A 23,292-nucleotide genomic window follows, 5' to 3' on the forward strand; every position below is an offset into this window, starting at 1 on the left:
TAAAGGTTGTCACCATTCGGATCATAAAATCAATAGGCTTTGGGAATGGCCTGAAGGATTTTTTACATTAAGGATAGAGTCAAATTATCATGCTGTGTGGACAGGCACTATTTGAGTAGCATAATATGATGCTAGAAACCTATAAAAAAAGGGGAAAGTGAAGGTGATGGAGATTAAAAAAGATGATAAAGGCCAAATGAAGGACAAATAATATACTCAAATGGACAACGAAGACTAAGTAGCAGAAATAATCTTCAAACAGACATGAGGAAAGAACAAAGCAGATGCATAAATAAAAAGGCATTGTAGAAGCTGCAAATAAAACAAGTGAAAAAATGGTAAAGATTCAAACTACTTTTCCTGAGCTAATTTTCAGAGTTAGGTACAAATGTTTTCAGGCTTTTCCTGTATAACTTGAAAATAGGTCTGAATTTATTACAATAAAGAGACACCACAGAAACCTACGGACCTAAAAAGGTAAACTGAAAAGAAAAATAAACTTAAAATTTGCAATTTTCTTTACCAACACATAAGACTGAAGAGCCCATTTTAGCGCTTGTCTATCATTAAAACTCTCAAACTCATTTAGGCAACCTTTCTAGCACTGAAAATTGCAGATTTTAATTTACTGCAAGGTTAATTATATACAGTCAATAGTAGACTGTTCCTGTCTTCAAGAATAAGGCCAGTAAAGAAATTCTGTACAGAAAGGAGCACAGAAATTCTTCAGTGCAGAAGAGAGATGCTCAAGACATTCCTGTATAGCCAGTTTGAAATGAAGCCAGTGCAGAACTTTCTTTAAAAAAAGGAAACATATTCACTTTATAGTTTCTTTTCAGATAACAGCTCAGGGTTACCATTTCTTTGCTTATTTTTCAGATACTCTTGAAGAATCTTTTAAAGAATCACAGCTAGTTCAGAGCTTACACAAACTTCTACGAGATGACAACACAAGTCCTGAGGTGAAATACAATTCAATGGGCCTTTTGTGCAGACTTCTTAATTCAGGTAACCTCATTTTACGTTGTCTGTGACAGAAGGGTGAATATTTGTGAAGAAGACAAGTGGGTTTTGTTACCAAAATATGCTGCCTGCAATGCTCTAGTGAATGAGAAAAGGATATTAGAGGTTCATTCTGTATTGATCACCAAAAATCAGAGTCAAGTAGTCTCCTTCTCTGTGAAAAGTTGATTAAACCATTAGTTGAATAAAATAAAACAGAGAGGAAGGCTTCATTCCTCTCAGTGGCATAACCAAGTCTCAAAATAGCAAAACTACTCCTGGAGTAAAAGCATCTTTGTCCAACTTCACCATGCACAAATACCTGGCAGACCCAGAGCATTTCTGTGTCTAAAGAGTCTGTACCATGCTCATAGGCAGGCAGACATTTGCTCTGTGAGCAAACCAGAAGCTGAGATAAAGCAGCCATTTTAGCAAAGCTGCCTTCACACAGAGACTTTGAGTAAAGCATGGGGGCACCATTTCAGTTTCACTCCATGGTCAGGGAAAACTTCAAATGCTTCCAGCAGGATGGGACTATCCCAGATGTGTAGCACTAAACAAAAACAAATCACCTTGAAACCAAGAATCCAAAAATCTTGTAGCAGTTTCTCACATCTTAACACAAAAATTACACAAATGCAAAATAACAATTTTACTTGGGCAAGGATGGATCACAAGGTGAACTGCCTTTTAAATCCTGTATTGATAGACAAGCTGGATTTTGCAGCTATTTTATCCCTGTAGCCATACAGATATTGGAATAAGGATAAAGAACTTGCAGCTTTCAGTGCTACTTTGAAGTATTGACATAACAGATACAATCTATAGGGCTTTTTCCTAGAGATGTATATACTTAGCATTTTATAGACTAACTGTAAGGCTAAGAGCTGAGTCTAACTAATATGGAATGGTAGCAAAAAGCAGACAGGCAAAAAAGTGCCAGAAATTGTCCTGTATTAGAATTTCAAAATCTCCTTTTATATTCTAATTAGTTCTTAGATTTCAAGTAAAAGGAAAAAACCTTAATCTGGCCAATACTTCTAATGGCTGAAAGGGTATCTACTGAAACAAATGTTTTAATTGAAGCAGCTTATTACAAACAGCAAGTACTCCAAACTTTTATCTTACGATTGTTGGGAGCCACTACACCATGGCAGGTAACTAAAAGTCATAATTCCATCTCCCATTCAGGTGATCTGAGACAAGAAATAGAAGAGGACAAGATCAAAGACACCCTCGAGCAGCTCTGCAGTCACAGCAATGCAGATGTGGTCAAGGGAGCCATCACTACCTTACAGGTTCTGAGAGGAGATACACCCCACTAATGTCCCTTCTCCCACAAGGCAAGGCAGCTCTGCTGCTGAGGCACACACCACCAGCTCTGCAACCCTTGCATTTGTCATGCTGCTGCAGAACCAGCACTGCTGAAGCCCAGGTGCAGCTCCTGCTTTGAAAGCTGTGTATAAAAACCTCATTAGCACATCTCTTTGGCCTGATACTTGCACCACTGCTGCTCCTCACTGAGCCACTACACACAGCAGCAGGAAAAAGTCCTGTCAAGCAAATGGGGTGAAGAAACATCACAGGACAAACATCAGGCAATTACCACTTGTTATACATTTTTCAGTGGCTTGGTCTTGTGAGATTAGGATACACACTTGCAATTTTTCTTGTATCAATGGGACTATAAAATAATTATATAAAAGCCTTAAGCTTTTATCATGCAACCTGAAACATGAATTAGATTAAAGCTGTAGCTTAAACAATGCAAAGGGATAACTGGCACAAATTCAACATCTGCACATTGTGAATGACACTGTGAGCCCAACTGTTAGGTGGACATGTCAAAACCAAAACTGTCTTTAAGTTACCTCTCCCTCCAATCTCCAATTGTAAAGCCCATCTCTGAAACTGTACCTGCTGCTGTCACAAGCTATATTCCTAAATACTTCAGGCTACAGTCCTGTCCTGACTTCAGAGTTGCACCTACTGGAATGAGACTCTGCAGAAGCAAAGTTTACAAGAAACCACAGTCAGTGAACACACAGTGCTTGGACAAGCCAGTCAGAAATTACAAGTGGGCAGGGGTGAGGACGTAGAGGCAGCCAGCATTCCACTACCACCCATAAGAGAACCTGGGTTTAACTTTAGATAATGGAAAAAAAAGAAATGTAGTAAAACAAATGTCTCTGAACATTTCTGTGGAATCCTTTTGTGTTTAAAAAGGTCACTAGATGAGAAGGTAACAGATTTATTCCACAACTTGTTCTTATGGGAAATTTTTGAAGCAGTTGAAGGTACATTGCAGTCATGCTGCCCAGACCTAAAAGATCAAATTCAAAACAATGAAGTGGTAGAGACTGAAAAGCTTGGGAGCAATTACTTTTTTTTTTAGCCAGCAGAAAAGCTATTGGGAAAAAATAAACAAGCACTGATCTCCAGAAACCTATTATAAAGCAGACTGTATTTAGAAGTCAACAAGGCTTCATGTTCTCAGTTTGAGAACAACTGGCTTGTGTCTGCAAACAAACACGACAACTTTGTTCCTACAAAAGCTTTTCCACTTGCAAAACCCAGTAGCACTACTTAGCCCATGACACTCATCACCAAATATCACTCTCAGGAGTGGCCTTGAGAAAGGGAATTTCATAAAACCACACAAGAGAAGTGACACTTGTTGAGTAACACATAAGCAAGTTTTGATCACACAATAGGAGAAAAGAAAAACAGCACTGTTAACTTTTTTTGATGTCCAGAGATTGAATAGTTAACTCTACACCATTCTGCAGCTCTTCACTTGTTCATGGCTTTCCATTAAAAATGCAGAGAAAAACATCAGTCTCATCTATTATTCAACAACTTGAACTGAAAAGAAAAAATATAAATAATTAGTTTCAGCAAAATACAAAAATAAGCACCCCTGGACTTCCACCATTTCTGGATTACCCACAAACTGCAGCCTCAGCAGCCAGTCTAAACCTTCAAGAGTGAAATATTAGTGACTGTAAGCAACAAATCTCAGGAATCAAACTCCGGGAGTAGAAAATATTGAATTTTATTTAATCAAATTTAAGGCTTGAGAAAAAAATATATTGAAAGTCACTCAAAAAAGCCATCTCAGAAGAGGAGACAAGAGCTCCCCTCCCAGTGGCTGAACAATGTTCAAGCTGCATGACAATGCACAGGCAGTAAGGGGGAGAAAGAGGGAAGGATGGGATGGGGATGCAAAACTCAAGGCAATTCTACACCTAAATCAATGGCCACATCGAGCTCCATGGACTGGGAGCACAAGTCTGTCCACATGGCACTGCATGAGCTCACCAAAGCTAAAGATCTCTTGGGAAGAAACATTCAGGCTTTCACAAGGCAACCCAAGGTCCTTTGGTCACTGCACTTTTTTCAGTGCTTATATTCATCCTCCTCTTCATGTACAGGGAAACTGGGTCCAAATGCAGTTATATCAATAACACCAGAGGCAGCTGCACTGTCAAACACACTGACACATACATACATTGCTTAACGGAAATACATTGTGCTCATTTCTGAGAAATAAAACACATTGAAGTTTGCTTCTCTTAGTCCAGTTCTTCAAGTCTGGCCTCTTTTGACATCTTCATGAAAAACCTTGGTTCCACTGTAGTGTTGGTGAACTTGTTCCAAATGCACCCGCTGAAATCTCAACATCAACAATCAGACCTCTCCTTGAGATCACTGAATTAATTTTCCTTTGAGGCTTCAGAGGCAGGCTCACACCCAGCTGCTTTTGCTGACAAGACGTTTTTTAGACCATAACCTAAATCTTTAGCCATGAAGTCACTGCAGGTCCACAGAGAAGGTGCTAAATAAAACTAGGCAGAAAGTGTTCCCATTACAAGTCTGAAATTACACCAGCCACCTATGGGTGTACTTCAGCACACAGAGGGGCAAAACAACCTAGAGCCCCAGGATTTAAAAAATTATACTGAATAAGCACAGAGAAGTTGATCCACAGTGGCAAAAAAGACAACCCACTCCATGAATTTAAAGGTCCTCAAATAAGTTGAACTTCTCTCAAATTCAGTTCCAAATAACTGAAACATTGATACAAAGGCTGGTGTTAATACGGCCAAAGCCATTAAGAATGAACTGTGGAAATACAATACTTCAGTTGAATTCTGGTTTACATACAAACAGTGCTTCAAAAAAAACCAAGGATTAATTAGTCTTCAGGTAACCTGGCAAGATTTGCAGACCCTGGAATCCTGATCTGTAATGCTGGCTCTTGTCAGCAGCTAGTTTCAGTGCATGAGCTCCACAGCCATCTTTGACTCCAGAATGATTTTCACCAAATCGCTGGAATTCCTTCCTAGCATTAGGAGCTGGCTGTGTCAGAAACTGGCAAAGGGAAATGTACTCCCTAGCTGGTGTTTTCAATGACTAAAAACTTCCAGATAGGAATCTGCCTCCTCCAGTTTTACACACATCAGATTGTCACACACAACCTTAACCAAGTAAATTGGCTGATGAGGTGTTACAAAGTTTCAAGCACCAGAATTTAAAGCACAGTTTGCTGGCCACTGCTCTGCTGCTTACCAAGTTGTAAATTGTGGTACAATCACACAATTTTGGCCGCTCCTCGTGGATCAGATTCAACAAACAGGTAACACAGACCTCAAATTCACGGCTTTACAGAAGAAATGCCTCTTGCTCTCCCCTCAGTGATCTACTGCTATTGTTTCCTTGTTGTATACCAAATTTCAAAAGTCACAGTCTACCTCCAGCCATTTTACTTTCAGGTCTTCAGATGAGTTAATAGCAGACTATTCTCTGCTACTGTAAGGAAATCAGCCATGCTTAGACAAGCTTCCTTTTCCTGTTGTGTCTCAATCACTGGCCAGAAAAAGAACTATGAAAGCTGAAGTACACATGAGCACTGTCTGAAGTGCTTCAAGATTACAAGCTAGAAGGATGTCTGGACAATCCACCAGACAAAGATTCTTACTGTTGATCAACTTTTGCTAGTGAAATATTTGTTAATACATGCATAATAGAAAAAAGAATATATTTAAAAGCTTGGCTTCCAAAGAAAGCCATATACTTTAGAAAGACAAGTATTAAATCCTTCAGGCACACTACATATAGTAAAATATCATTATAAAAATAGATACTTTTCTAAAATTTACACTGTGTTAGGCACTGTAAGTGAACCTGCTCTCCCTGAAAACCCTGGTGTCACTGGAAGCAGTAAATGATGTTAGTTATATGGCCCACAGTAAGACTGACAGCTACTTCCAAAAACACTTCGGCCACAGACTTTCACCTTACAGCTAAGGATACAACACCAAAGTCTTACAGAAGAGACTGGAACTCCTACTGACCTACAGATCCATCCACAACCCCCACAAAGGGAGGACTAGAAGAAGAGTTTACTTTTCTCTTGATTAAAATGAAAACCCTGACATAAGAAGGACTAGTTCAGCTTCATGTAGAAAATTACTGAAGAAATTATTCTGCTTCACTGCATTTTGATTCACACTTGAACCATGAACCAGGCAGAACTGATGGCTCAATAGCTTTATACAAGACTTTAAAATTCAACAACTTTATAATATTTTGCTAAATCTGTACTTCCCTATTTAAAAACCTATTCCAGTAAGGATTAACACTGAATTTGTAAGTCTTTCATCAGTCCTGGTAGTGGCACTTAAGACTTGTGAAGATCAACATAGCAGTTGTGACAGAAACTAGAGGAATAAAAGCCATCAACAGCTAGCACAGCATGCTTGCTACCTACTGAAACAAGCTGCATTCTGAAGTGTATGCAGGCAGCACTTTTTAAAGCTATTACTGATCATTGAAAGGATAAGCATTTTTAAAGAGGTTTTTCTTCTATAAATAAAGAATATTTACATTTTTCTCAGACAGGAAACAGCATCAGGGTTTACACCCTCTTGCCAGAAATGGAGATTTCTAAGACTTAATGCTACAGATAGTCAGATTTTTCCCATCCTGGGAGCTGGCTTGCATTTTTCAGAATAGCGTGGGATTTGCACAACCTAAAATCAACTAAAGATCTAGACATTTTGTGACTGTTTTTCCCAATTTCCAATTATGGTTGCTGGATATGTTGCCAAAAACATCTGGATAAGTCTACTGGAGAGATTAACATGATTGCAAGGTTCTGAAGAAATCAGCATGTGACATTTGACAAGATTACATTCTAAGACAGAAGACAGGAGTGAAGACAGAACAATCTCCTTAGCAATCCTTCAAGGAGAGGGTTTACAGCAGTTTCATGGCTCCTTCCTACAGTCTTAAAAATCTGCTCTGCCAATGTCTTGGGAAATTCCATTTCTTCCTCAGAGACCAACGCTGGTGCGCCAAGTTGTCTTGCCAGAAAAAAGGTAGACAGCAGGTGTTTAGTGATTGTTTTTGTAACAGCTTCTAACAAAAACCATGAGCAGGGAAAAAAAAAATCCACATAAGGCTTTTAATAACAGGAGTATTTCATGGTCTGTGCATTTCTTCTGCCTTGGTGTCCAATCAATCATCTTAACATACACTGTCTTGCAATGTGGGTCTGCTTTCATATTCAGAAGGCATTACTTGCTTTTACAGCTTCAATATCAGAAATCAATGTCCTGGCTAGGAAAATCCCAAAAATCTAAAAAGATAAAAAATACACCATTTTGTGAGATAAAACACTTGTAATGCACCTCTGCAAGATGTTTGTTGGCAGGTTCAGATATTTCATAGCCGAGATCATCCATCAAAGCATAGCTATTACTAAAAGATAATAAAGGTAACTGAATCCTGCAGGTCTTTATCTGCAAACATGATGATTTTCCAAAGAATCATAACAATAACAACTAACCTGGAGCAGTGAGATAGCTATGAAGACACCTGCAACAATGTAGATATTTCGGGGTAACCAAGCTTCAAGTGCATGGATACATCCTTTGACAAAAATCTGATCATCCCATTGACTTTTGCTCTAATGGTAGAAAGGAAGAATAAGAACATTACTTTTCTGCTCAAGATTACTATAAGATCAATCACATGATCTAGCTAGGCTAATGTTTTGTCACTTTTGCTGTAAAGTTTTTAACCACACTTCAAAAATACACATGTGAATCAGGGAATGTCAGACATTGATATTTGCATCTTCCTTATTAGAAACACAGGAGAATTAGCAGACGATAGATGGTCAAATTAGCAAAAAACAGATAAGCAGATTCAGACTGTTACAACTGGTAATTGAAATGCACACTCGAAATCCAATTCCTATCCCTTCTTGAAACCCCTTCCCCTCACCTGTTCCCAATTTGTTTTCTCTCCCCTTCCACAGTAGAAGGTTACTTTAAACAAAGGACAATGTCTACCCTGCTCTAGCTGTAGTATGATGCAACACAGTTATTAGCTCCTAGAATTTTGAGCTGACACATTTATCTGCAATCCCACCGGTTTTAGTCTTGTCTATGCAGGCACAGAACATGACACACATCCCTTACCTTCTTTCTGATATCATAGCCACACTGTGTATTCACAACTTTTTGCTGCAAAGCAAAAGAGATTTCAAATAAACAAATCAATTTACTTGTGCTCACTCCTGTTCACAGTAAGTTTTTCTATCTTTTATAAACATAAAAAAATCAATTGTCAGAGCCAAACATTTTTAAAAGCATTTTTAGCAAGAACAAGCAAAGCCCAAGCAGAACAGAAAAAAACTAATGACAAAGCAAAGGTGAGTATCACAGATGATGATATCAGATGATATCCTGCACCAGAAATCTCAGCTGCTTCTATCACTTAGCATTCAACTACCAAGGTTTTAACATGAAAACTGCACTGCCAGCACACAGATGAGACGTGCATTTACAAAACTGATAGTTAGTTTTATTGAAATAATAATAGAATCTCACATTAAACAGACTTAAGCATCCTTCTGCCTCCTTAAATATAGCACCAGCAACAGAGAAATGTGCAGTTGAACAGTACTGCTCCAAACTAAGCTAGACAATAATTACTGGGGAATCTGAATATGGCCCTGACAAAGGCTCTCCTCAGCCGATTTCCAATACAATCAGAAGCTTATCTGGTATTAAATACAACTTAGCAATGGCTCTCTCAGCACAAGGATTGCTGGATGGATTTTAAGCTCTAAGTATTCCCAGTGATACCATAGAGCACTATAAGTTAGCCCCTACCTCCACATTTTGGCATCTACTGCAAGGCTTAAAAGTTTCACAAAGTTTAGTAAAACAAGTTAACCAAGAAGCACCTAAGCCTTGCCAAAACCAAGGACTGACTCAGAAGCTTTAAACTTCATACATGAGTACTCCACTAATTACTGACAAAGCAGCAAATGGAGTTATTCCTGCCTGTCTGGCAAAGGGGTGGTGAAACATTAATTCCATTTGGGGTAAACACACTCTTAGAGGTCTCAGCTCTTTACAAGCCTGAAAAAGGTCCAGGATCCAAGGAAACAACAAATAATATAAATAAATTAAAAAAAGCCAGCCACCAGTGCTTCAAATCCAAACCATACCAAAACGGCTTGAATTCCTGGTGACAACACATTTTCAGTTAACAGGTCACCACATTTGGACTCTAAAAAGAATGCAACAGAAACACAAAAAAAGTCTGTCTGCACAAAAGTAATTTTTGGTCATTTAGGACACCTCAAAGCCCTTCAACACCTTATTCAGGAAGTACTTCCTGTGATAACTTGACAATCTCAGGGCAACAACAAAGCCAGGAAACAACTTACAGCAGGATCAGGTATACAACAGGAAAAAGGAACTCCGCACTTCTCACGACTTTTGCTTTCACTCTTGCAGTCAAAGTAGATGTTGAAATCCCAGTCTTCTGGACCTTGGGCACCACAGCAATGGTTCTGCAGCAGATAAACACATTCCAGAAGCTTGTTCAGTGGATAAATTATCTCTAAAATACCTCCAAACAGTGTTTGCTTACAAATCTTCACTATCCCTAAGTCAGTGCAAAATCAATGACAACAGCAAAATGAATAGACGTGAAATCAAAGCTCTGTGAAATCAAAGCAATACATCTGGAATATTGCTCCTGGAAACAGGTGTCAACATGTCAAGAAAAAATCATAAAAATTATCACTTTAGATGTAATTGTCATACTATCAGTTCCATAGCAAAATTTTTTAAGAGAAAGCTTTTTCTTAGGGAGCAAGGGAAAGGGGAGGGGAGCAAGTGACAAAGGTGAAAGTCAGATGCATCCCTGAGAGAGCTTCCACAGCAGACATCAGAACAAGCCTGGATCTCAGGGTACCTTCCCTCCCTGCTGCTTTCAATATAGAAGGAAGGAAACCAGCACATCTGTAACACAGTACTATTAGCTACAAATTATTATAATTCTATTTAAAAAAAAGAAAAACTTTAAAATCTATATTCTCCTAGAAGGCATCAAAGAAGTGACAGGACATGAACTTACGATTCTCTGTAGTGAATCAATGATGTTCTGGAGGTCAATGTCGTCTCGGTAGGATTTAATGTTATTCTCAAAGAATTCTTTTACCCTGTCCCTCACCCAGTCCTGGAACAGGAAGGCCATAACTGCTACTGCCAGCTCCAACAGGAATATAAACACAATTGTTCCACAAAACTGTAAAAAACAATAGTCCTAAATTAGAAAATTAATTCATTTTGAATGCATCCCTATACCACCAGAAACAGACACAGAATTGGGTTCGAATTTTGATCCAGTACAGACACTGAGCACAGTGAGTATACAAGGTAAAGAAACCCCAAGAGGCGGAGTTATCCTTTTCTTTTTGTCACCTGAACTTGACAGTAAAAAGACCATCAGACAGTCATTATTCAGAGCAACCAAAACAATAATAAATGAGAATTGGTAAAACACAGGGCTAAATAAGTCTTGATTACCTCTTGGATTGTTTCTAATTTTATAATTTTTTTTCAATTTTTTGTCTAGCTTAGCTGTTTTCAGCTCTAAAGCAAAGAAGAAGCCTCAGTATAAAAAGAACCATTTAAGAAATTTTACATCACTCTCTGAAGTCCCAAAGTTTTGCCAACATGTACAAGAAACTTTAAAGTTTTTAAGGGATTTTGTTGCATTATATTATACTCTCTCAGTGATTCCTAACTGACTAAGCATATTCCATAACAACACAATGTCAGATTGATATACTTACTATAACATCACTGCAGAGCAGAACAAATTAATAAAGGCAGGGAGGAACATGTTCCACAAAGAGGAGAATAGATAAGCTGGAACCACCCTGCTTTCAATGCCATTACTCAGAGGTTTATCAAGGCAGGAAGTTTACCATATATTTTGCCACAAACCAAATTCTATCATTAATTATCTGTGTTTACTCCCAGTTATTCATTATTTGCAGCTTTCACACACACAACAATTCCCTCATGTAATGATGTTACTTACAAACTTCAGCAGGCAGATGTTTTCTCTCAGTGCTCCCACACAACCAGCAAATCCCAAAGTAAACATCACTATGCCCACCACCAAGACAAGCACCACTGGGTCCAGACCGTGAAGACCAGTCACCTTTGTCAGATCAGACAATACACCCTGCAAGAAAAAGCCAGAACAGAATGTGACCACTGTAAGCATCTCATTCACTCAGCATTCCTTCTGGATGATTTCCACATGATTCCCAATGAACTGGTTGCAAACCCTTGAACTTTCCAACAGTGACACCAACAAAAAGGTCTTGTTGTGAAATAGCCATTGACATTACCAGTTCTCTTCACCCCAGTGGAGGAAGTATTAAAGTTATAGCTAGCAATACTTTTAGTAAGTCAGTTTCTTGGGCTACATCCTCCTACATCTACTTGCCAAACAAAATTCCACAAGATGGTGCCAAAAGCTCAATTCTACCACTGACTGTTCATTTAGTTTCAAGGTAAAAGAATTAATGTTTTATATCAACTTGAAATGCATCAATCACAAGGGCACTCCAATATCATGGCCTAAAAAATATATGAAGAAAACTTTTCCAATCCTAATGTTTAAGTGGGAGAAAGGGAAAGACATTCTAAGGACAAAGCACCTTATGGATAACATTTGAAAGAGGGAAATCTTTTTTTTTGTTTTCAAGGGAAGCATATTTTTCCTCTCTTTTGGTTACAATCCTTCTAGTGCCAGAGTGTCTTACTAGTGCTACTCCAAACTCTTTCAGAAATATAACAGTATAGCCTAAACGCTCCCCTTTGACCCCTGATATTCTTACACAAAAAGCAGTTATCTGTTCTCTATATTTGCAATTTGCCTAACATAGAAGCAACATTTTCTTTTTTGTTAACTATCCAGAAACCACCTATCTTGACTTTAATCTTTGCTATGAAGTCTGTGTGCTTAGATTGCTAAATCTATGTGAACGCAATGCTAACACAGTGAAAACCTTCCTTTTACTTTCTAGATTAGGTTCAAAGAAGTTATTACACCAGCTACCATTAAAATTCCATCAAATACACAGGATTAGAAATAGCAGGATTCTCAGGGTATGTGGAAGAACAAGATGGAACCTGCAGAAGACAGAAGGGACAAACTCTTCATGAGAATGATTTGTAGGGACACCCAGGCAGCCCTACAGTAGTCTGAGTGTTCATCATACAACCATCAACAATACACAGAACATTTTAGTAAGGAAATATTTTCACTTTTGAAACAAAGAAATAAAAAATCATCACATGCTCACTATTTTTTTTTCTTTATAGAGTATATTCTCAAGCTAACCATGTTTAGTGTAAGAGAAAAATACCAGAGACACTTGGAATAGGCTGCCGAATTCTTTCAATAAAATGCAAATTAACATCTTTCTACCAGGTATACATTCAAGAAATAAAGTGCAAAGGATATACATCCCAAGATAAGACCTTGGAAAAATCTCTATCACTTCTTATTCAACTGCTTACTTAACAAAATAAAATCTACAGCATTAGAAGAAAATGTGCCCTTGGAGGAACTCCATCAGCTGAGGACATTGATTAACAGTACTGCAGTGTTCCACAGGACTCCATCTTCTTTCATAGCATGTTCCTTAACAGATTCTGTCAGAGCTGTTAATTTGGCAACAGCAAGACAGAGTTGTTTATAACAAAACTGGCTGATGGGATGAAAAGGAAAAAAAATAATTAAACTGAAGGACTCAGAATTGCCTTGCAACAGCTGGTGACTAACAGCTGAAACAGACTATTACAAAATGGTCCTAGTTTGTTGATAATGTTTTACCAGTCACACACTTTCATTTTTAAAAACTGTTACACTTAACAGCTTCCAAACTTGGTCTTGGAAATTCTAACAAAAACGGTTTTCCTGATAAGAGGGCTCAGTGTTATTCATCTTGTTTCTACCAACACTTTACAATAATTCACTCTTTGTGACTTTTGCAGTATCTGTTGTTTGACAGATACTGACTCTTAAAATTTTATGGAAGTTAACTTTTATCTGCCTGTTCAGAATAACCAAAGTCAGTTACAAAATCATAAGGATAGGCCAATTAGATACACCAGTTAGAGAGACTGGATCTTAATCAAACAACAGGAGTCACAATGGTAACACTCTCCCATGTAGTATTTTCAACACTTCCCACAAACCAGCAGTCTCATTTCAGCATATTACCAGCCAAAAGAGAAGCACAGGATTTATACCCAGAGAAAAAGACTGCTGAGGAATTAATCTGTACTCCTAATGCACAAAGAAGAGAGACAAAGTCAGAGAAATGAAATGGACCTAATGTACTTCATATTGTGGTAAGAGACAGGATGTTCAGAACTCTTCCACCACCTGTAGTTTATCTTTGGGTTTACCACTGCAGCTCAGTTTCTGCAAAGTTTTTCTCTTACTTCCCATCTATTGTTCACCAAGATGCTTATCTGTGAAATACAGGCACAACTGGCTGAAGAATGGCACTGCTCTGAAAGACTGAAAACAGCACAGAACTGACATAAAAATAACCAACAGATTTCATGAACCATTCAGAAGTTCAAAAGCACAGGAAAGGCTTTGAAGCATTTATTTGCAAGATAGCACAAAGAACAGAAAGAACTCAGGAAAAGTTCAAAAAAGAAAGACAGAAAGAGTCTGCCTTTGCCTTTTAGTCCCTTCAGTGTACCATAAAGTCAATTTGGCAAATGGAGACATTAGTCTCCAGCCACACAGATCCCATGTGCTTGTATAAAAAAAAAAAAACAAAAGAATGAACATTACAGAACATAAATTCAAGGCAAGTTTAACATCCTCCTTAAAGGGTTGGAAACAAAATCCTTTTGTAACAACAAAATAGGAGGCAAATGCATTTGTGTGTCAAGATAGGTTTTCACATAGCAATGACAGCAGTAATCTAGTTATGAGAATGTGTGCAAGCACATGGGGAGCAGGGAGGAGGAGAATAAATACCTCAGAATTAAAAGTACCGTAAAACTCACTTCCAAAAAGCAGAGGACTCAGAACCCCTCTGCATGCAGACAGCTGCTGTTTGGAACCACTTCAATCAAAGAAAAGTGAACATATGATGGTAATTGAAGTCTTACTAGTTTGTGGCACAACTGAACAGGGAGGGCACCTGCCTTCCACTCCTGCCTGAGATGCAGATCAGTGAATCTGGTAATGGTCACTTTCTCTTAGTGCTTGGATTCATTAAACTCATACTTTTACAGCCATTCAGTGGGGGAACCATTCATTGCCATACCTGTATCATTCTGTTCTCTTGCAACAGGAGAACTAATGTGTGTAACATGCGTTACACATGTGTTTAACTTCCTTCAGCTGAGGAAGTCTCTTAGCTACAAGAAACCTTTACTAAAAATAAGAGTTATTCAGCTACATCATGTTCCCCAGTGTTGTTCCTCTACAGGGAAACAATCACTTAAGCACTCCTTGGGGAATAAAGTGGACAAAAGATGGCCAACAGATAGGGACCATCTTTCTCAAGTATTTCAAAGACACACATTTAGATTTAGTGGTGCTTTTTAACATATAAGGACAGCTCATACCCCTCACAAATATTTGTTTGCAATGAAAGGAGGTGAGTGGAGAAATACAGATTTTAGAAAACATGCTTTTGAAAGAGAACCTGTTCATAAAGGCTAAATTCTCCCCAGCATCCTGCTCTTACAAGTTCATAAGAAAGCTCTGAATGACAAGGGTCACAGCTTAAATCCTGATCAAGGACAAGAAGTAAATTCCAACTAAACTCAGTTTAGATTATTTGAACATGCTCCTGAGTTCAGATGCTACATTTAACTTCTGCTGCTTCCTGAGGAAGTAGTTTTACTGGAGCAGGAGGAGGCAGCCACTGAAATAAGACCAGTCATCTCTTATGCTTACCTTTTCACTCCATGCCCACAGACCAGCTGCAAGGAAGGCCACTCCAGCTAGCTAAAATTAAAAACAAAAATTAGATGTAATAATCAATGACATTATCAAAAAACTTAGCTAGTAGCACTACTGCTCAAATAAAACAAATACTGCCTCTAATTTGAGACAACAGTAATGGGATCTCACTCCCTATGAGTCCATCTCTTATAAAAATATTTGAAGGGCATTTATTCCACAACATTTATACATTTTATAAATTACTTTTTTAAAAGTATTTTAATTTGATTCTTCATGATTACTGGAGAAGCACATTACTCAAGAAGAAGAGACACTTAACAGACAGCCCCACAGAGCAGCATGCAAATGGGAGTAACCCTTATCCCAAGGACCTGCTATAAAGTGTCTGCCTGCCCACTAATGAAGACGTCAGAATATTTAATGCATTTTGAGGTCGTTCCCTATTTAGTCACTTAATAGTCACCAATATTATGGCCATGACAGTAGCCATGCCTGCTCCTTGTGACTTCAGTGCCAAGGCTCTCTATATTAGCCTCTCCTCTGATTGGACACAGGTTGTCTTCTGAACCCTTACTTTGTTGAAGCCCATGTCAATCAAGCTGGATTCATGGCCCATTTTATTACCTTCCATAAACACCAAATCTAACAATAAACCCACCACTAATTCATATGCTTGTATAATAAATACTGCTGAATTACAGTCACTCAAAAGAAGCAAGAGTTACTTGTTCTAATATTTTATTCCCTTTCTTCAATGCTCAGGCAACTTGTTTTTAATATCCAACCTCAACAATCAAACTAAAATGACCTCTTATAATTTTCCCGTCTATGCAGGAATTATTATATGCCATAATCTGGATTAAGCAACCAAAACCACCACTGACACATGGAGCTAGAACTGAACAAAGCAGTACTAAACTAATTGCCAGAAGCAATAGCACAATGAGTACTCACCTTGGACTCTGAATCAGCTAAGAACATCTAAAGTGATCATTTGGATCAAAACATAACTTGAAAAATACTATCAAAAACCACATCAATATAAACAGAATATTGACCCAGATCAACCCTAGATCTTAACCCAGTGATGTTCAGATCAAAAAAAAGCAGGGGAAATAGTCAGTAATCAAACTTGTATGTCATTAAGTTGCACCGTGCATGTAATTGATGCATCCTTCATCCTTTTCACTCCAAATGCTCCAGGAATGCAGGGAGACAGATGAAGACAGCTGGTATAATTTGCAGTAATCAAGGTAAATTATACAGACAGCTGGATCTTTGGAAATTTTTTCTACAGAAAACAAGGTGGAAAAAAATTACTGGGAAGAACATATTCCACTCTCTGTATACAAATTAAGGGTACTAGAATACTAATATTGTGCTATTGAATTATAAATAGGGTGACCTCTTCAGACTGTCTGCCTTCTTATAATTACCTTCTTAATTAAATTTTAACGAATTTTTGATTAAGTAGATTTTTCACTAGCATGCATTATTTTCACCTTTGAACATGAACTTTGCTCTCATGTTGTTATAAAACATTCAGTTTCAAGAAAATATACTACTTTTACAAATTTATTTCCATAAGCATATGTGTGAACTAGCTACAAGTAAAATAGAGTTTATCAGAAGAAAAATAAACTTAGTCTCATTAAAACAATGTGGATAAATCTAAACTTAATTCAGCTAAGACAAACAACTCAAAAATTTCACTAGAAGCAACCAAACCAGATACATTAAAAAATACTTTTGCAGAAATCTAGTAAAGTATGAGGTACTTGCAGAAGAAACAAAGCCATCAGCATTGACAGGTGCAATGACCAAAACAAGCAATCTGCAACAATGTAAAATAGTAGTGAAATGAAAAATGAAAATAAATCCTTTTGTTTCAAAGACTATGCCTAAGATACTTTAAAGTATCTCACTGAAAACCACTGTAAAAGCAGACCATGCTGATCAAACTAGCTAAGGAGCTGGTGTGATTGAGCATGCCCAGAGTTGTACAGGAAAATCCCCTCTCTAACACACCTGCACAGAGGCACCCAAGGGATGGCTGCAAGGCAGGCGGGGAACTGATCCTGCCTAAACTGAAGGCCAGGTTTTAACCTCCTCCAGCTCACTGAGATAAATGGCTGAGTGAATGGGACAAGAGGCAGCTGAGAAGAAGCAAGGAAAACCAAAACTGTTCCCAGGGTGAGAGTAGGCTAGTCAGCTATTTCAAAAAGCACAGCATTTTGCAATCTGCCTTTCACCAGAATCTGAACAACATGTAAACAAGAACGAACTGGATTTCCCAATTCACTGCTGCGCTGCAGAGCCCTTCAAGACATTTACTCCATGAAAGATTTGATGGAAACATACACAAAGCAGCTCAATTGTGCCCAGAAACTGAAACACTATTTACCAGCATTCGCTTATTTCCTGCTTTAGAACTGATAAATCCACTTTTTAAACATATTGCATCAAACTGTAGGCACTGCTCAGATGTACAATACTGATGTCAACTCAGCGACACTGTGCCCAAATCATCACTTTTAAGCATCACCCATTTACCCATTCCCAATCACACTTTGAATTCCTATGATTCCTAAGACTATGCTGCCAGAATCACACTACCAACTGAGCAAAGAAGGCTAATGTTTCTCAGATGTAGGCAGCTCTTGCAACACAAAGTGATTGTGGGTCAGTCTGTCCCTAGGTCTGATGAGCAGCAATAGGAATTGCGTGCAGTTTTTGTGTATTCTCACAGAGAATCCATTTCCCACCCCCTGGATAATCCTATTTTACACTGCATCTCCACCCATGCTAGAGCAATCAGCAGCCTGCAGCCCTTCCTTCCTATCCTTTACTCTTCAGAGACTCTTCCTCTCAGGGCCAGGAAACCACCTGCTGGTGCATTCTCTCCTCTTCCTGGCACAGCATTGCTGTTACAGAAGTTCCTGGAAAACAACATACGTTGGAAAAGCCAAGAAAATCTTATGCTAACCTGGGTCTTCTCTTATTTTTCAAAGAGACAAACTCAGAATTCTTTTCCAGACCTGAAGAGAATTTTTGACCTTCCTCACCACGTGCAGGGCAAAATGCCAAATCTCCTATAGGATGAGTGACAAGTTCTGGTTTTGCCTCCAATAACACTTAAGAGTCACAAACAGCTACTGACCTTTAGAAGATAAACCCAGGTGATGGGAGCTAAAAGCTATTTTACCCTTCTCTCTCAATTCATGTGAGAGACAGTGAGCTCATATACAACATAAAAGGCTTTGGCAGAGCACACATGCAATCCTTCACTTCACTGAACCAGCCATGGCCCAGTGAGGTGCAAATCTACCCCAAAAAACACCCTTTCAACTGGAGGCAAAGCAGCAAGCACCAGAGCTCTCACAGAAGAGCTCACTCAATTGCAGAACGACTCAGAACAGAAAGGTGCCAAAACCAAGCTCCTCATTTGGCATTGTTGCAATCTTTAAATTGCACCATGACCAATGAAGTGATTTGACAAAAACCCCCAAAAAACAAAAAGCTTGCAAGCATAAAAAGGTCCAGGCTTCTTATCTCGCTCTCTGCAGGGACATCTTAATGGCTGCAGCACTGCCTTATCACCACTCATTAACAAGAGTGTATTTGGACAGGCCAAGTCTTGTGAGCATGCCTAAAAAGCAGGATGGAAACAAAGTAATCACACATGAAAATCAGGCCTAGGCAGAGCCTTCCTCTGGCCTCCATTCCCTTTCTTAAAATAATAGAGAAGTGGTATTTCAAGCCAGCAGTGCACAACTAAAAGCCAGAACTTTCTATTCCCAAGTCACTCGCCTGAAAAAAAGAGACTTCCAAAGAATGAAGATTTACAGATTTCTAAAGGGTGATTACACTGAGCTTGCCTTTGTTAGTCATATTTGCCCTCCTGGTGTTCAATATTTTGTTTAATCCCAATCTATGTGAACTGCACCTGAAGCATGACACAAATTGCAGTAACCACACTCAGTGAAAAGTCCAAAACTTCTGGGAATTACTACATCAGCACATGCTTTAAAGTTTATATAGTCAATGATATCTTTAGAGCTACAATGGGAAAGTCAACATTTACCTTTTATAAGGATGACAGAAGAACAAATGCAATTATTTTCCTGCAATTATTTACTATTACCTGGTGCATCAACACAGGAGAGCTCTAACAGCTTATATGGCCAAAAGGCCCTCTGACATCCAGCTAAATCCATCCCTCATCCACCTCTAGAGCAGCCAGGCTCACTAACAAATGCTCACAAAAAAGTTCCCAGAAGCATTTGTCCTGCAACCCAAGGAAAGTGAATCAAAACTAACATTCCCTCTTTAAATGCCACTTGTGGATTACGGTTACATTTCCCCTTCTGGTAGCCCTTCGGTTTTTTTAAGAAAATTCACTCTGTTTCACAAATGGTGAATTTGCAGTCATTCCAGACAGCAAGATTTCACAGGCTCCTGAATCTTTGTGTCAGCTAAATGATTCATGGATTGCCTATAGGGGTGTCTACCTTCAACATTTACATAGCTTGTTCTACAACTAAAGGTGCCAAAAATCTTATCCAAAGAGCTGTAGCTGCACATCATTTACTAGGTCAGCCTGATAACGTCAACAGAAGCATCAGATCCTTTTGTTGAGGAAGCTACCAGGACTACAAGTACCTGCTCAGAAAGCTAATTCCTCCAGCCAACAGATCAGCTGGAACACACAGGTAGTAGTATCAATTCTCCTCAAGGTTTTGGCATCTCTGTAGAAGTTTTTCTTTAAAGAACAGAAAAATCTTTAGATCTTCATCATTCATCTCAAGAGAACATAGTTTTTAAATAGTGAAAAAATGTAGTGACTGTGGAAGAGAAAAAGATACAAAATTTATTCTTGTGAAAAAACAGAGGCAGAAAAACAGGGGAGGAAGACTGTCAAGAATTTTTCTTACAGAGAAGACAAAAAAATTTCAGTTTAAAAGATTGTCAGAAACAGTCACTCATAGACCCCACTTCATGAGACACTCACTAGAAAAAAGTAGAGGTCTAGAGGAATCCTAATATGTTAATGAACAAGAGTGTTGATTCTCACATATCCCACCACGAACTTCTGAAGAGCATCCACACAGTTATGAAGTGATTTCTCTGAAAACCAGAACAGTTTGAGAAGCATCACTTCTCACTGTGCCACACTCCACCACGGGTACATGGGAATTGCACAACACAGAAGAAAAGGAACTGCAGAGCTGGTGGCTTGTAAACACAATTTCTGACCTGTTGAAAGCATCCTCAATTGAAAAACCGAAAATATCGTGCCTAATGAACACTTGTACTATGCAATATTGTAGCACATCAACCCCTAATGGAACAAAAGTTTCTGCAAATCTTTTCTGCCCAGGTATCCACAGGAGGGTAACTCCCCGTGGTTTAATGCTGCAGTATCACGCTGGAGCATTGCACTAGTAAACAAAAGGTGGCGACAGTAGCAACAAGTTCTGAGGTTATCAGCAACTTTACTGCTAGCACTGGACATGTCACTGTATCTGCACTTTTCCAGGACTACTCATGCCTTTCCATGACTGCAGTTCTAGGACTTCAGGTGCAAACTTGTGTTAACCTGAATTTGACCTGAAAGTTCTCCAAAAGGAACTACTGAGTTTGTCTGAATTGCTTCCTCATCTTCCCCTCACAGGCATCTTAACTCTTTCTGGTGCAACATTATGCTCTAACTTTTAAAGGCCTTTCTTTTCCAAGGCAGGTGCTTCATTAACATCTAAATCCACTTATGTATTGTTGTACCTTCTCACACTCACAATTCTAAACATTATAGGCAGATTAGTCCATAGCTCAGTATTTCAAGACTGTATCAGACAATTCAGCAGTCCACAGAGCATGACATGTGCTGCCAGCTGTTGACACATCCCTGAGGAAGCTCCTTTCTTCTCTTCTGCATAGTGTATTTACAGCTACACCACCCAACAATGATCAAAGATGATCTGAAAGGAAACATTACAAGAGGATTCTTTTAATAGGGAAACAACTTAACGTGGATAATATGGATACCGAGTCCTCACACTTTCAATAACAATTTATTTCTCATAAGGGATAAGCTTCTTCAATTACAACACCTGGGGCATACTATACATCAGTTTCCTGCTTTAACACAACTATTTCAGCTTGTTCTCTTGACCAGAGTAATGAAGTTAATAAAACTTAGCTATGCCTCAGCTATTTCAGCCTCTACATTCTGTACTCACCCAAAAGACAATGTTGTAGCTGAAGAGCAAGTATTTGTACCAACAGCTGACTTCTGCATTAGAATATCGGTAATAGTGCATCTTCTATGGCACAGCCTCTGCACAGAAGAGAAAGAATGACAGGATTAGGAAAAGATTTCATGAATAAATGTTTCTTCCCCAGTCTCTCTTGCTCTGTTGAGAAAGAGAGTACAGTAATCTGTACCATATGCCATCAAAAGGCATTTTCAAAGTCAGCTCACACTTCCACTGACCCTACATTTCCTTTCAGTATCTTTTGCTTAATAATCTTATCTTTAAGCACTCTAATGTTTTAACAGGGCAGGCACACCCACAAAGGAAACTCACTATACAGTTAGCCTAGGGAGATCAACATAAGCAAGGTGACACTCATCTGCCTTCTCACTCCTTCAAAACCATTTTACTTCTGCAAAAGGCTGCTTGGACTCATCCACAAACCCTGAGCATTGTACATCCAGCAATCTAGCTAGCAGGATATCCAAAGTGGTTACCTGGAATCTCTCAGACTCTCTGGACTGCTAAATACAAAAGGTAATTGTACCCAGCTCTTCCATATGTGCATGTTTCTTTACCACACCATCTCCTGTAAGAGGTTTTATTGTCAAGAACCAAAGTCCCACCATTTAAAACCCTCTGCTCTGTGGAGTTTGGTTTGCTTCCTTACACACACTAGAGAGACAAGGTTCAACCACAACTCTTGCTCAAGTATTTCAGACAACTACAGCTGTTCAGAGAATCATAACTAAACCACCTCTGCAGAAATGCCACGCATAAGAAAAACAGAACAAGCTGTGAATTCAGAGCAGGAGTAAGCACTTGCACTGCCCTCACATTCTGGACAGCTGAGTGCTGCCTAAGACAGATGAGCAGCATTTCAATCCTCCACTTCCTTGAGGTAAATGTCAGTAAAAGGTTTGCAAAGGCAAGGAAACAAGAATGCAGAATTTTCAAACACCTCCTAACTAAAAAACATCCTGCGCCACACTGGTCATTCACAGGCAGTGTGCAAAAATCAAGCCTATCCAGTAAAGTCTGAAATCCAGACCACGGAATGGACAAGTGAACTGCACCACATCCACAGTTATAAGAAGGTAAACTAGGTTTTTTGGGGTTGTTTGGTTTTGGAGTTTCTTTTCCTAGAAAGGAATCTGCACCTCAGTATAAAACACTCCCACTTACAAAAGAAACAGAAGTTGGCTTTGAGAATCCCATCCAGTACAGACTAGAGTGTCAATTCATATTTCAGCTTGCTATTTCTAGAGTTCAGATGTTGATTTCCATATAACTTTAACCAAACACTGAAAACAGGTTTTCTTCCTTCACCTTATAACTTCTAATGTGCACAGTCCATTTATAGCAAAAAACATTTAATTTTCATTAAAGCAAAGGAAATTGCCCTTTTTGGCAGTACGGGCAGTGACTGGAAAGGACCTTCCTCCATTTGGCCAGCTGTACCACATAAAATGAGTTTTGTAATTTAGTTACTGACCTTTGCAACCCATCCAGTGTTACAGACAAAATTTAGGAACCTTTACAACTGTTATGACTCATAGCAAAGAACTCTTGCTTAAGCACCCTCCTCTTGCTTATCTAAGTCCACAACTGTGATTATAAGAAAAGGAACAAAGACTGGTTTTCCCAACTTAATTTCAGTTTCTAGCTCCAAATGGCAATTTGTATGTCAACAATCAATATGCAC

The 23,292-nt window shown here is 38.7% G+C and overlaps 2 protein-coding genes across 3 annotated transcripts in view; one reads left to right on the plus strand and one right to left on the minus strand.

Moving 5' to 3' along the window:
* LOC131086370 (rap1 GTPase-GDP dissociation stimulator 1-like) overlaps positions 1-2,327 on the plus strand; it is a 31,058-nt gene extending 28,731 nt beyond the window's left edge. The window contains 2 exon segments of the mRNA XM_058029358.1: positions 880-1,008; positions 2,194-2,327. Coding sequence (XP_057885341.1) covers positions 880-1,008; positions 2,194-2,327 — 263 coding nt within the window.
* A 1,714-nt stretch (positions 2,328-4,041) lies between these two features.
* Positions 4,042-23,292, minus strand: part of TSPAN14 (tetraspanin 14) — a 32,222-nt gene continuing 12,971 nt past the window's right edge. For both annotated transcript variants that reach the window (XM_058029381.1, XM_058029380.1), the window contains exons 2-9: positions 21,573-21,670; positions 15,325-15,375; positions 11,419-11,565; positions 10,447-10,617; positions 9,752-9,877; positions 8,493-8,537; positions 7,856-7,975; positions 4,042-7,645 (exon numbers count right to left, since the gene is read on the minus strand). In XM_058029381.1, coding sequence (XP_057885364.1) covers positions 7,574-7,645; positions 7,856-7,975; positions 8,493-8,537; positions 9,752-9,877; positions 10,447-10,617; positions 11,419-11,565; positions 15,325-15,375; positions 21,573-21,653 — 813 coding nt within the window. In that variant the 5' untranslated portion in view covers positions 21,654-21,670 and the 3' untranslated portion in view covers positions 4,042-7,573. The remainder of the gene's footprint in view (positions 7,646-7,855; positions 7,976-8,492; positions 8,538-9,751; positions 9,878-10,446; positions 10,618-11,418; positions 11,566-15,324; positions 15,376-21,572; positions 21,671-23,292) is intronic.

The sequence above is a fragment of the Melospiza georgiana genome, chromosome 8, assembly GCF_028018845.1.
Source record: "Melospiza georgiana isolate bMelGeo1 chromosome 8, bMelGeo1.pri, whole genome shotgun sequence".
In the NCBI taxonomy this organism is placed as follows: Eukaryota; Metazoa; Chordata; class Aves; order Passeriformes; family Passerellidae; genus Melospiza; species Melospiza georgiana.